General features: G+C 33.3%; 1 protein-coding gene across 1 annotated transcript; it reads right to left on the bottom strand.

Annotated features, from left to right (window-relative positions):
• Positions 1-2,183: 2,183 nt before the first annotated feature.
• Positions 2,184-14,506, bottom strand: LOC134718419 (uncharacterized). Its single transcript, XM_063580920.1, has 4 exons — positions 14,431-14,506; positions 13,282-13,775; positions 3,764-3,889; positions 2,184-2,348 (listed from the first exon to the last, which is right to left on the bottom strand). Exons 1-4 carry the CDS (start codon positions 14,504-14,506, stop codon positions 2,184-2,186), a joined length of 861 nt encoding a protein of 286 aa, XP_063436990.1.
• Positions 14,507-14,863: the final 357 nt, after the last annotated feature.

Here is a 14,863-nt window from a genome sequence, read left to right as displayed (position 1 = left end):
ATGTAGCGAGAAATTCCCGCACCCGGAAGCGTCCTTCAGCTGGCCCCTAAACAAATATATACTAGTTCAGTGATAATGAACGCCATACTAATTTCCAAATTGTACACAAGAAACTAAAATTTAAATAATACAAGACTAACAAAGGCCAGAGGCTCCTGACTTGGGACAGGCGCAAAAATGCGGCGGGGTTAAACATGTTTGTGAGATCTCCCCCTCCCCCTATACCTCTAACCAGTGTAGAAAAGTAAAAGCATAACAATACGCACATTAAAATTCAGTTCAAGAGAAGTCCGAATCTGATGTCAGAAGATGTAACCAAAGAAAATAAACAAAATGACAATAATACATAAATAACAACAGACTACTAGCAGTTAACTGACATGCCAGCTCCAGACTTCAATTAAACTGACTTAAAGATTATGATTTCATCATATGAACATCAGGCACAATCCTTCCCGTAAGGGGTTTAGTATCATACCATCATAACATATATGAGAAGAACATAACCCGTGTCATGCCAACAACTGTTTTTAGAATAAATGTGTTTAGTTCCGACGCAAAGACCTTATCAGTGACTCAATATTAACGCCAAAATATGCAATCTTTAATGACTTGACAACAGTATCGTAATTATATCCCTTCTTAATCAGTCTATTTAAAGGTTTTGTAAGTTTCTGAGGTGAATACTGACACCTTTGTGCTTTATAAAGAATATTTCCATAAAAAATTGGATGTGAAATACCTGAACGTATAAAAAGTCTGCATGTTGAGATATATTTACGAATGATGTCTTTATACCGATGATAAAATTTAGTAAAAGTTTTGACTAGTTTGTGATATCGAAAGGTGTAATAATTTTTCAGTAATGCATTAATTTCTCTCGTTAAAATCTAAAACATTGTTACAAACACGAGCGAATCGTACAAGTTGAGATATATAAACACCGTAAGATGGTGACAAGGGAACGTCACCATCTAAAAACGGATAATTAACGATAGGAAATGAAAAATCATCCCTTTTATCATAAATTTTAGTATTCAGCTTTCCGTTAGTGATATAGATATCAAGATCGAGGAAAGGGCAGTGGTCATTATTAGTATTAGCTTTATTTAAAGTAAGTTCAGCAGGATAAATTTCATTAATATACATACTGAAGTCGTCATTATTGACAGCCAAAATATCATCCAAATATCTAAAAGTATTATTAAATTTGTTTATCAGATGTTGTTTTGATGGGTCTTTGCTTATTTTTGTCATAAATTTTTGTCATAAATTGTAACTCATAACAATACAAAAAGAGGTCCGCAATAAGTGGTGCACAGTTAGTCCCCATTGGAATTCCGATAATCTGACGATATACGGAATCCCCAAAGCGAACAACAATGTTATCTAGTAAAAATTCAAGGGCATATATAGTAAGTATCAAAGCATGTCTAATTAACATAGTTTTTTTGTTTATTGCTACTAAAAAATGACCTAAAAGAGTTTGAACATATATATTCGCATTCTGATTTTTTGAATGCCCATTTAATTAGGTGTGTGAATTTTTTTCTTAATGAGAATGTGAGGCAATGTGGTATACAGGGTAGAAAAATCAAAACTTTGAACAGATTCAAAATCACCAATATGAGCATGCAATTTATCAAGTACTTCCAACGAGTTCTTGACACTCCAAAAGTAATTTATTCCACTATTTTCGAAGGCCTTATTTGAACAATTTATTATAAGGTTTTTAATTGTACCAAGTGTGCTGGTAAGAAGAATAGACTTCAGATAGCATCACAGTTACGAATATAATTTGTTATCAAAGGTACCAGGATTATAATTTAGTACGCCAGACGCGCGTTTCTTCTACCATGAAGGTACTTGTGGTCAATGTCAATAGTTTCACTGTCCATACTTTTTCTAAATAGAACAGTGAGGGAGAATTAGGCCATTTAATTCGGTAACACTTCTACACTAGTAACTATCTCCAAAGTCTATATTTATTGAGAAAAACATGCAAAAATAATCAGCTTAATAATAAAGGTTGTAATTCATCAAGAAATAAAGACCAAAATCTCTGTGCAAGAGATTTAAGCAGACAAACACTTACCATCCCCTTCTCAAAAATATGAAGATGAGGGAATTCATTGCGGTTTTCCAAGCACGGCAGACAGGTAGCTTATGCAATCAATTCATCTTTAAAGGTCGGTTGTATTAATGTTACACTGTTTGCAGGTAGAGCCAGTTAAATATTGCTTTTGAAGTCCTTTCTGGTACAGTTCTTGCTCACTTCTGCCCAATGTTCCAGTCTCTTTTACTTGCCTTCTCATAAGTGTTTCTTGTTTCTGTTTTGAGTTTTCCAGCTTGAATGGTTTAACATTATTTATTTTTGGGGCCATTCAATAATTGTGACTTGGATGGAAAAAGATAGAGATAGAGTTGTTTATTTTGGCACTCATACCGCATCTTTTTATATGTTACTCAAGATTCATTGTGAACAAATGTAGGATCCATTTACTGTAATGAAAATTCTGCATCACTTGCAATTTTATATTTTTTAAGATATTCATGCGAGTTTCATAAATAAAAATTGAGCATTGTAGAAATTAGTGCCCTGATGATGCATTTTTTAAAAATTAATATTTCAAAGAGGCATAACTCTCTTTAAAATAAATTATCAGCAATGATTTTTAAAATTCATCCAATAAATTGCTAATATAAACCTGTGATATACATGTACATTGTAAAATACAACTTTGTACTTGTTTGGCTTTATAATTATTTTGATATGAGCGTCACTGATGAGTCTTATGTAGACGAAACGCGCGTTTGGCGTACTAAATTATAGTCCTGGTACCTTTGATAACTATAAACATTGTTTGGGTACAACATTAATATGTTGAAGGCCATACCTCGACCTGCATGCAGAACGGTTTATCTTTTACAATTTGTGGTTTGTCTCATTGGGACTCATACAACATCTTACTATATCTATGTATACATGTATATATGACACCCATGAAAAACTAAATTATTTGGAGTGGTTACTGGTAATAGGGAAAATCTTACTTTTTTGGTCACATGAAGGTACTTCTAATTTGCAGACCAACTTCTGGCATTATCCTCCTGAACTTGTATTTGGACACCATCAATAATTCAATCATTATTTGCTGTAGTTTCACCTCTCTGGTCAGTATCAGTTGAAATACCCGGAGATTCACGTTTAAACGATTTTGTCACCTTCTGACTCTATCCATCTTTAAGAACAATATAAGTTAACTGTGTTTTTCTTTTCTTTATATATCTATGAGACATGAATTGATATTAAAAGATAAAAAAAAATCTTTAATAAAATTCTTAACTAAAATAATATTAAATCCTGAAAATATAATGAAAGAATATATAGATAGCTCAGACCAACATGTCCAATAAAATATCTTTAAGTATAATAAACACTTCACAAAAAGATAATATTTAAATTAAATCCGTTTTTTTTGGTAATAATTATGTCATCATCTAATGATTTGTTTTAAACAAAAATCTTTCTAGTACATCAGTACGTGCTATGACCAAATGTACTCTATTTTTTCAAAGGCATAAACTGCATTAAAGTGCCAGGGAGACAATCTAAAAAACGTCATAGAAAATAAAATGTGACTTTCTAATGCAAGATGGTGACAGACAATGCTTTCGTCTTTTCTATTCATACATATAATTTATTAAAAACCTTGCCAAAAGGTCTGTTCCTTGTATCGGATGAAGGTACTGATAGTCTCACCTCTTCTGCATAGGTCATCTTCTGTGATAAAGATTCTATATCAGGTACCTGTACAGGAGATGATAAGATTGCATTCATATATGTCACACACTTTTGTCTCTCTGCTAAACAGATCTCTAAAGTCACCTTCAAAATAAAAGCACCATTTATATTAACATGAAGTCCGTCCCTTCCAAGATTAACAGCAGGTTGAAAGAGCTTGGTATAATCAATAAAAAAACCATCTACTGTAACCACCAGTTAAAGATGTATACCAACGTTCAACTTCTCAACATCTCTCTTGGAAATGCTGACATGTTCCAATAGTTACTCTCTTAGTGGTTTACTGTACGGAGGAGTATGCCACACAACCCCATTTGCAACGATTTAAATTCCAGCAGCAAATTCTTTATCAGGAATCTATAAGATCTAAAGACAAAATAATAAACTTGTACATGAGGCAAATAATATTCATCATATTCATTACAGTAAATTAGCTATATCTACTGAATTCTTACTATGTGCGTCTCTGTGATATTGGTGAACGGTCTGGTGGTTCGCATGAAATTCTCAAGGCTGCTTTTGAAGTGGACAAAACTCTCACTAATAGAGAAAATTCATGGTCTAACAAACTATCTGATTTAATGAAATATATTGGAATACCCTTAGGCAAACATTGTAATAGTAATTTCAAACAGAAACAATAAAATTATATTTGAACTTCCTAAGATAAAAGATGGAAACTGGTGAACTTCTTTGGGGAAGACGGCTTTAAGCCGTCAATCCCCAATGGGGTTGACCAGAGTGACATTCCCTCACATCATTCATTTTTGTTTTTATAGTGTGGAAAACCCCCCAACAAATCTTACTGAGAATGATGAGATGGGGAGACACAAATGAATAAATTGACCTAAAACACTTTTTTTACACATTTCCCTTCTGTTTTCTCGAAATTTGACCGAAATACTTTCTATTATGTATTGACAATTGTATTTTAGGTCAATTTGAACCAACCAAACCGTGGTATTTATGACGAGTTTATTTACTACAACTCAATATCTGCAGCTTTAGCGATGATGTTGTAAGACTTTTTCCTTTCCCAATACTGACTGAACCCCCTTATTTTTGGTAGTAGGTAAAGTTGTTCAGGGTTGTAATATTCTAAATTTGAGATTTGATCTCCTTTTTGTTACTTATCTCTTAAAGTAGTACAACAACCAAAGCCACATTTTGTAAACTGCATATATGAAGTGCTTCTTTAAATTCAGTTGCAGTGTACACATCATGTCCTCAAGACATATTTTCTGAATGCTGATTGTATGTGTGCAGCCCTCCCATCACAGATAGATTTTCCTCAGATGACAATGATGTTTTAATGCAAGTTGTCTTACAGCAAGGTCTTTTTCAACAGATGAATCCATATCGCAAATTGTATTAAAGGTGTTAAGAGCAGATTTATGGATTGTCCTAATAATAGGAATAACAATCGCAAATTTCATTAAAGGTGTTAAGAGCAGATTTATGGTTTGACCTGATAATAAGGAATAACTCTCGCAACTGTATACATAACGACATCTGCCGTATTAGTTGGCATTTCTTAGATGCATGATTTCTTTTTTAGTTGTTAGTGGCTTTGAACTAGCTGTTAGATAACTGCAAGTACTTTCAGATCTGTTCTTTGATTTTTAATGTGTCAGGATGCAAAGTACCCTGCGACGTCCACTTTTTTTGTCCATCTGATGAGTTAAGTCTGTTTCAACTGATTGTTATAGTTCGTTATTAAGTTGTACTGTTAAACCTCTGTCCTAGGTTAGGGTAATGGTTGGGATCCAACTAACATGTTTAACCCTGTCACATTATTTATGTATGTGCCTGTTTCAAGTCAATAGCCTGTAATTCATATCAGTGGTTCCATTTTAGCCCGAAGGTACATGTTTCCTGCGTCGTATACCTAAATCTTTTTTGTTGTCTCTCGAGGGAGACTATGAGATTGAAGTCACTAAATACGATCTAAATTGTATTCCTCAGACATTTTACAACCACATGTGACGACGCCGACAGGCATTAAAGGATACATTATCGTAAAATAGCGTAAATAGACTAAATTATGTCGTGTATTTCCGGTAACCAGAAATACCAAATAGAGGTCTATAACATCCCCCGCTTAAAACAAAAAATTGTAAATCATATAAGACTAACAAATGCCGGACGCTCAGGACTTTGGACAGGCACATAAATGCGACAGGGTTAAAAGCCTGTATGTATATTTGTACATACAAAAATTGACTATCCTACTATATGCATGCGATACATATACGACTCACTGGTAGAAAGAAAACAGCAGGCATACATACTTTGAAATGACTGATGTCTTTAACATTAAATGAGCAACTCAGAATCTCTTATGCAAGCCTTCACACTACAAGGCGTGCGGAATATTCCAAATCAGCATTGATCAGTTTAAGGGCTGCATTATCTCTGCATCTGACCTGTAACACAAAAACACCCTGGCAATTAGCTTAATGAAGGATAGAGAGTTAATGACATCAAATCATGTAATGTGAAAATATTAAAAAGGGAAGGAAGGGATGTAACGATACACTCTGAGGATGGTATTGAGAAACTATACTCAAGCGAGGTCTTTTACTTAGACAGTCCCGAAAAACTTTAAAGTAAGGTGTGTTTGGAATGTTATGTTTATCTTCAATCATCAAGAAGGTGTACATGCATAAAATAATCCTCATATGACAAGTTTACTGATGATGTCGGCAGGTCATGATATGAAATGACCTATAAAGAGAGTAATAAAACGCATAGTTTTGAGTATAGGGAAAATGAGCCAGACAAACGAATGTATGGCAATCACAAGGACATATGACCTGTGATAGGCTTAGATCTATACCCATCAAAGCTAAGCCCGAGGTGTGACGCTTTATTTCAACAGCCCTTACAATATCCTAAACAAACCGAGTGGTATACCGCACAGCCAACTGGAAAACAAAAATTACCTGGTGTGATGGCACGTATTCCAAAGCTGGGTTATCAAAACGGTTCACTTACCATTGTATTAAGGCAACAGTTGCCACTGGACTGACGAAGGCTTGGGTTGACCTGTTATCAATCATAAGTTTCAGAGGCAATAGAAAAGTAATTCACTCGACAGTCTAACTGTAGTGGACTAACTGACCAAAACCGCCGCAAAACTAGCAAGATCTGAGACGTGTAAAACCAGAAATTACAAATAAACAAGTTACCCTTGTTAATATTTGCCGTCTTTGTTTATATTACTGTCCAAGGCAATCATCTTAAAGTCCAACATACATGACATCGTCTTCACAAAAAATGAAGTTTGCATTTTCTACAACTGTTTCTATCATCGATCTATGAAGGAAGATGACGTCCATCTCGTCCTTCTACAATGAACTCTTAGAAATCAGGCAAGTTTCTCCTCAATGCTTCATTACAGGGGCACTAGCTATCAAATTCATGGTCACATATTTGACTAAAATTCTCATAATTTTAGTCCAGACGCCATCTATTTAACTATCGATTTGACCTCAAATGACTATATAAGCGATGTAAACATAATAAAGATATAAATACTAGTAGATTAAACCAACATCTGCAATTGGATTTTTATAGGTCTGTTTGATTTTATTTTATAGATTAAACATATATGTTTCTCATTGTTTTTAACCGTATAAGAGTGATTTTATATGGATCGAATAAGTAATCAAATGGTTTACCATAGTTTCACTTTCATTTTTGAAATTCTTTTTCTTTAAAAAAAATAACTAGTACACGTACAATGCATGCGTTGTCAATTTCCAGCTAGAAGTTAAACTGAAGTTCACATGAATACGGATTAAATGAGGTCGACTGATTCACTTACAAGTGAATTAGCAAATATCAATTATCAACAGCCAGCTACTTACGGATTGGCTACAACACTCCGATCCCACTGCTCTGGTTGTCAGCAGAAGCTTTCATTTGACACAAGTCCAAGGCTTGAAACGAACACCAGGAGACAATTTGAAGTTAATGTCCCTGCTGCATGGGGAGAACTGGCCTAGGGGAAATGGATAAGGGCATTCGAATAAAGTGTTAATTAGATTCTCCTACTATGTCTCAAAACACATTCACACCAATTGAAAATGAAATCAGTCATTGGTGGAAATATCTTCTGCTCTGATCGGACTGGTTTAAAATCGAAGATTTGTGATGGTTATGATCATATTAATATGATTTATATCAAAATTATAGTGTTTTTGGTTCCAGCAAAAAATACATTCACATCAATTGAAAATGAAATCAGCCAGTGGTTGAAATATCTTCTGCTCTGATCTGACTGGTTTAAAATCTAAGAATTGAGATGGTTGTACTCATATTAATATGATTTATGTTTCTGGTTCCAGCAATAGATCCTTGTCACACTGATGAGTTCAGTGATAATAAGTTAATATATGTTAATAGCTGAACCTATACATGAATCTAACAGAGATTTGACCCTCCCTAAACTGTCTTTCAAAACCGAATAAAAGACGGTTTGTGACCATGCCTGAAGACAGTATCGACACATGTGTACTAGGCCAGGACAATAAGAATACCGCTAGAAAGACAAAAAGTGACATACAATCATAAAATCAATTATTAGTTACAAAATTGGAAACAAGAGAAATATATTCATTCCCAATATTGAATAACACCAACCTTAAAGATCCGACAGCAGATGGGCTCTTGCGAAAAAATCAAAACGTACATTTCTCGGTGTTATAATAATTTTGAACCATGTGTTACCAAAAATAAGCACGACTATGTAGATAAACTTAGGCTCCTTTTTAAAAAAGTCACTAAGACTGAGGGCAGGGAGTCCTTGATATAATTTGAATCTCTTATATATATATATATATACTATATTGATTTAAAAAAAAAAGACAAATTATAGTTCAAAGTGTGTCCATTGTTTATTTTCATTGTTTTATGTAAACTGTATATTATGTATAATGTTTTAAGCCATTGGTCCATATGGGCGTAAAGTGCTTTTCAAATAAAGTTATCATAGATACCAGAACTAAATTTTGTATATACGCCAGACGTGCGTTTCGTCTATAATAGACTCATCAGTGACGCTCGAATCTAAAACTGTAAAAGAGGCCAAATAAAGTACGAGGTTCAAGAGCATTGAGGACCAAAATTCCTGAGTTCAGCCAAATACAGCCAAGGTAATCTATTTCTGAGGTAGAAAAGCTCTCTCATGTCCGGAGATTTATGTATAGCTATTGCAAACGCCAGCTGAATTGAATTCTTATTGTAATGCATTTTAGTCGACTGGATCATATTTTGTGAATGTATATATGGTAATAATAGCAACAATATTTTTTTTCATCGAGAACAAATTGTACTAGTATTTCATGTTCATGTATTTTCACCTCCTAGAAATTAAGTGCCAGGATGTTCGAAAAGAAGATCGGCAACTTTCTTTCTAAAAATTGATGATAACTTTTTATGTTCTTAATCAAGAAATATATTACTGATTTGCGAATTGTTTTGTAAAAATTTACAATCATGATTAAATTTCAAATTTAAGGAACAAATTTTTGTATAAATTTATATCCGAGTTCCAGGATTGATTCCTTATTGCTCAACTCCCAGTGGCAAATATTTCATGAATATTCAGGACTCGTATATTAGCGTAACTCCCAGTGCCACATTTTAAACATGTATAAAGTATACTTTTGACGTTTGTATACTGTTTTAAAGAAAACATATCATTTAACTTGTTTGCGACATTTCAAGATAACTGTTGGACATGGACACTTTGAAAAAAGAACTTTCAAAAAATATTGGGGAAGCAGTCCTGTACGAGGTACCGTATCAGTTGGTCCATTCACGAGTGATACCGACACTGTATTAGATATAAAAATTAAAGCTGTCGATAAATTTTGTGACGTTAACAGAGCATTTAAAAAAAAAATTCAAACACAGAAAGTTTGTGCTGCTATATAAAGATGGATCAGAGGTTGAAAGATAACTTCCAAACGGTGAAAAGTTCTCCCTAAAAACTTACAGACTTTCTCAATCCTCAGATGAGGTTTTATCTCTGTGAAAGAGGTAATCATTTGTAAATTATTTTTTTATATTTTTTACTACAATCTAGTCTTGCCTTCAAATTTACCGACCTACAAATTCAATTTGATTATTCATGTTATTGCAATATTTTATACTTGGAAACAACATGGACTCGGTTATCAGATTAAAAATGTGTTTATCAATGTTTTTTAAATAATTTTTCGTTTTTCCAGTGTTTAACGTTGGCATCAATATGTCTTTGATTTCTAGCAAGGTAGGGTTTAATATCCATATCCGAATACTGAAGAGTTTTCAGTCTGATGGACAGTTTCAAAGACATATCTAACTTCATGTATAAATTATCAAAACTTTTAGAAACGTTCGAGAACCTTGCTACCGTGGATATTTGAATGGATAGATATAGCCAAACTCAACGATATAAAGGCGTGACCCCCGCAGGTTCACGCAAACTGGAAAAAACTAAAAAAATATTGCAAAAATATCAAAGGAGGGATCAACTCCACATGCAACTGTGCCATGCCGGTCAATTTGATGAAATTTGTTGATAGCGATTGGTTGCGGCTTGTGAAAGCTATAATTTACACCAAGAATCCTAATTTATGAATAATCGATCTATATATTTCTGATTGATTGATTGATTGTTGGTTGCTTTAATTCTGGAACATTATTAAATAAATCATACATATTATTGACATTGAAATGCTTCTTACGAATATCAGCAAAGTCAATACAATTAATTAAAACATGTTTCATAGTATACTTGCAGTTGCAAGGAACACATTGTGGTTCATCTTCATTTTTTAAAAGATACTCGTGTGTTATTCTAGTATGACCAATACGACATCTAGTAATAACACACTGATCTTTTCTGCACAAAATATTATTAAAAGGTTTGCCTAAATTAGGTTTAATTTCATGCAATTTATTATCATCTTTTTTACTCCATTTATTTTTCAATATATTAAAAACATATTCTCTAGTATTAGATTTAAAATCAGTATATGGTATATCACAGTTAGATAGAGGGTCACCCAGAGCATTCTTTTCCTCATAAAGATCAGTGTGTTATTACTAGATGTCGTTTTGGTCATACTAGAGTAACACACGAGTATCTTCTACAAAATGAAGATGAACCACAATGTGTACCTTGCAACTGCAAGTATACTATTAAACATGTTCTAACTAATTGTATTGACTTTGCTGATATTCGTAAGAAGTATTTCAATGTCAATAGTATGTATGATTTATTCAATAATGTTCCATTTACAAATATTGTTGCCTTTTTAAAAGAAATTGGAATTTATTATAGAATATAAGAATGTTATGGATCTCTGCTTGTCCTGGAGGCTACGTATTGTAAACCGAAGGTTATTAGGAGACTCATTAGGTTATTATACTTGTATGTCTAAAAATGGTTTTAGCACTGTTGATTATGCTTTAGTGAGTGAGTCTCCTGTCCTCAGTTCAATATTTTAAGACAAATGACTTTATATATCTTTCAGATCATGCCAACATTGATTTATTTTTAAAATGTTCAATTAATGAGAACACTGAGTTTAAATCAGATAATAAGAAATTGATGAGTATTAATACTTATAAATGGACAGAACAATCAAAGAACTTGGTGATTAATGCTCTCTCCGCAGATGTGAACTTAATTTAGATATAGCACAAATTCAACAAAATACTAGTTCAGACAAAAAAATAAATAATTCATTTAGAGTTTATATAAAAACAAGCTCTAAAACGTCATGGAAAATTTGATACATAATAAGATGCAAAACATAGATGAAAAAAGTAAACTTTATTTATATAAGAATCTTAAACAAAATTAATGTTTTAAAGACTTTTTAAGAACATCAAACTTTACTTATAGAAAATTAATAACAAAACTAAGAATAAGTGACCATAATTTAAATATAGAAAAAGGCAGGCATACAAATATTTCTAGAGAGCAGAGATTATGCCTTAAATGTAAAACATTAAAAAACGAAAAACATGTTATATTAGATTGTAAATTAAATATGGAACTAAGAAATAACTTTATTAACAAATTGGATTTTAATTTTTCTGTTAAAGATTTATCTGATGAAGAAAAGTTGATTTCTATACTCAATCTTTCAACACCATCACAAGTAAATAAATTGGGGTCCTACATCAAAAGGTCATTAGAACTGAGGACAGGGGACACTGGAATAGTTACTGTAAATGCATGATTGTGTATATATATATGTGAAATATAGTTATATCGTTTATGTTTTAATATGTCACAAACTTAATGTTTAAAGTTTATATGGCAATAAATATTGGAATTGAATTATATTTAAATCGATTTTAATTTTTATCACGTTATTTTACTGTTGATTTTTATTTGTATATAATAAATTTGCTTTAGTAAAGAATTTAGTATATTGAAGGACCTTTTGTATTATTTAAAAAGTATGCTTTAATTTATAAAAAAATATTCGAATTAGCTCTCGCCGCGATATAGCCTTTTGTGCTAATGCGGCGTAAAGCAACCAACAATCAATCAATCAATCCTTCTAGAAGTCCCTTGAGTGTTTGAATTCCTTGTCGTTTATCAAGTTTATTGTCGATCCCGTTTCTGCCACAAAACGAGTAGTACTGTCGAGCCAAGTCATAATTAATAAATAATAAATAAAATAATTTACCTAAATTGTCCTGAACAAATGACCGATTTAAGTTAACATCATATACAATTATAGGATGATGGTCGGGGAAATTTGGACTACCACTGGAAAATGAGGTTATATTGGATAGGGACAGAAATTTTGCCTTGCAACGGACCTACGGACCACTCAACGAGTTGTTGCAAGGGTTCTTAACGTGCAAAGAGCGTGGCACTCCCTTTACACGAGGCATCGGATTTAACGTCCCCTTCTGACCGGACGTGACTGCGAAGTTGATACACCCCGCACAGCCAAGCGAACGCCCCACTTCGGCAAGCGTTTTACTGCCGGTCGGGAGAAGACCAAGTGACCATATTTCTATACCCCAGTCACCCTTGGGGATGAAAGGCAAAGGAAAGAAAATTTGGAACTCAAAGCAAAACTCATTGAATTAACCAAAGAAATACAGCAAACTCAGTTAACAAGCATTCAGTGTATTGAGAAAAAGAACAAAGAATTAGAAGAATTAAAACTGAAATTCAGAGATAAGGAGGAGAAAATACAGACTTTACCACAAAAGATTGAGAAATTGTTGAAAGAGAAGAAGGACAAAGAAATTAATCATCAGCAAAGTAAAGAGGTAATGTTAATGACGATATTTTTTAGAAGATCTTTTGTTTGTAATAGAGCAAGTAAGAAATAACCCATGAGATTAAATTATGATCTATAGATAAAGAATTACTGTGATTATTATTATAAAGAGCTTATAACCTTGCATTATATGATAGTATAGAATACTATTGCTGCTTCTTGGCATACCATGTTGTACCCATTTCCACACCACTTTAGTTTGCTGTGGACTATGGTTTTTGGAAAATTATCTGCATCATCACACAAGCTCCTCAACAACGGTTCCATCACCTGTTTAAATGATTCTTCTGCTGTATTTTTTCCTCCGGCTGATGGTAATCTCTTTATTATTATAATTTTCACATTAGGCCGATCAACACATGCAGATATGGTTGTAAATGTTTTCATTAGAAGTATGTCAGTTATTTTTCTTATCAGAAGCTTTGTTGCTGTAGCTGTAAAGGCCACAAATTTTGACTCTGGGAAAACTGACTGAATTCTCATATAGTCCGGTCGAAATTCGTGTCCCCACTGTACTACACAATGTGCATCATCTATAAATATGTGAGTTATCTCTTTTTGCCAAGAGTCTGTACATAGAAGATCACAAATTTCCTTCTTCAAAATATCTTCTGGGTGGCAAAGTAAGTAGGTATAACTACTATTTAAGACATCACTAGAACCTGGAATAAAACATTTTGATATTTTTTTCTCGTGTGTATAAGATATCTATTTTTTTTATAGAACTTAGAAGATTAAGGGTGACTGGGGTATAGAAATATGGTCACTTGGTCTTCTCCCGACCGGCAGTATAACGCTTGCCGAAGTGGGGCGTCCGTTTGGCTGTGCGGGATGTATCAAGTTCGCAGTCACGTCCGGTCAGAAGGGGGACGTTAAATCCGATGCCTCATGTAAAGAGAGTGCCACGCTCTTTGCACGTTAAGAACCCTTGCAACAACTCTTTGAGGGGTCCGTAGGTGGCCTGTTGCAAGGCAAAATTTCTGTCCCTATCCAATATACCCTCTTTTCCAGTGGCAGTCCAAATTTCCCCGATCATCCTAGATGACCTCTATTACAACAACCTACCTATTGTATTTATTGTTAACTTGTTCTCGTCCTGAATATGCATGAAATATTTGCCACTGGACGTTAAGCAACCAACAATCAATCAATCAATAGAAGATTAAGTGCTGAAACTATACTTAAAATTCAAATTTTCCGAGGCCCATTTTTCAATTCTTCCAAGACATAATTGTAATTGTCTTTCTATGTTATTCATATGTTTGCCTCTGTAACATAGTAAAAAATCATCAACGTACAATGAACCTTCAATATTACTTTTTAAAACTTCAAGACTGTTGATGTGAAGACTAAATAATGTAACAGATAAAATACTGCCCTGAGGGACACCCATCTCTTGATCACATTTAAAACTTTGATTTTTCCTAGTTAATTTTATTAAAGGAGAGGCTATGGTGGAAAATTCAGAAATGAATTTGCGGTAATAACCCGCAAAACCTAAAAACATTTTATTTCAGATACATTTGTAGGTGAAGGCCAGTCTTTTACACTTTCTATTTTTGTAGGATCACATTTTATTTCATTTTCAGATACATGTCCCAGAAAGATTACTTCTTTTTGAAATAATGTGCATTTGGAGGGCTTTAATTTCAGATTTGCTGCACTTGGACATTCAAATACTAACTTGTGATTTTCTAAAGCTTGTTCAAAATTATTCCCAAAAACTATGATATCATCTAAGTAGCAAAGA

The sequence above is a fragment of the Mytilus trossulus genome, chromosome 5 (assembly GCF_036588685.1).
Source record: "Mytilus trossulus isolate FHL-02 chromosome 5, PNRI_Mtr1.1.1.hap1, whole genome shotgun sequence".
Lineage (NCBI taxonomy): Eukaryota > Metazoa > Mollusca > Bivalvia > Mytilida > Mytilidae > Mytilus > Mytilus trossulus.
This window is presented reverse-complemented; position numbering and strand designations above follow the sequence as displayed.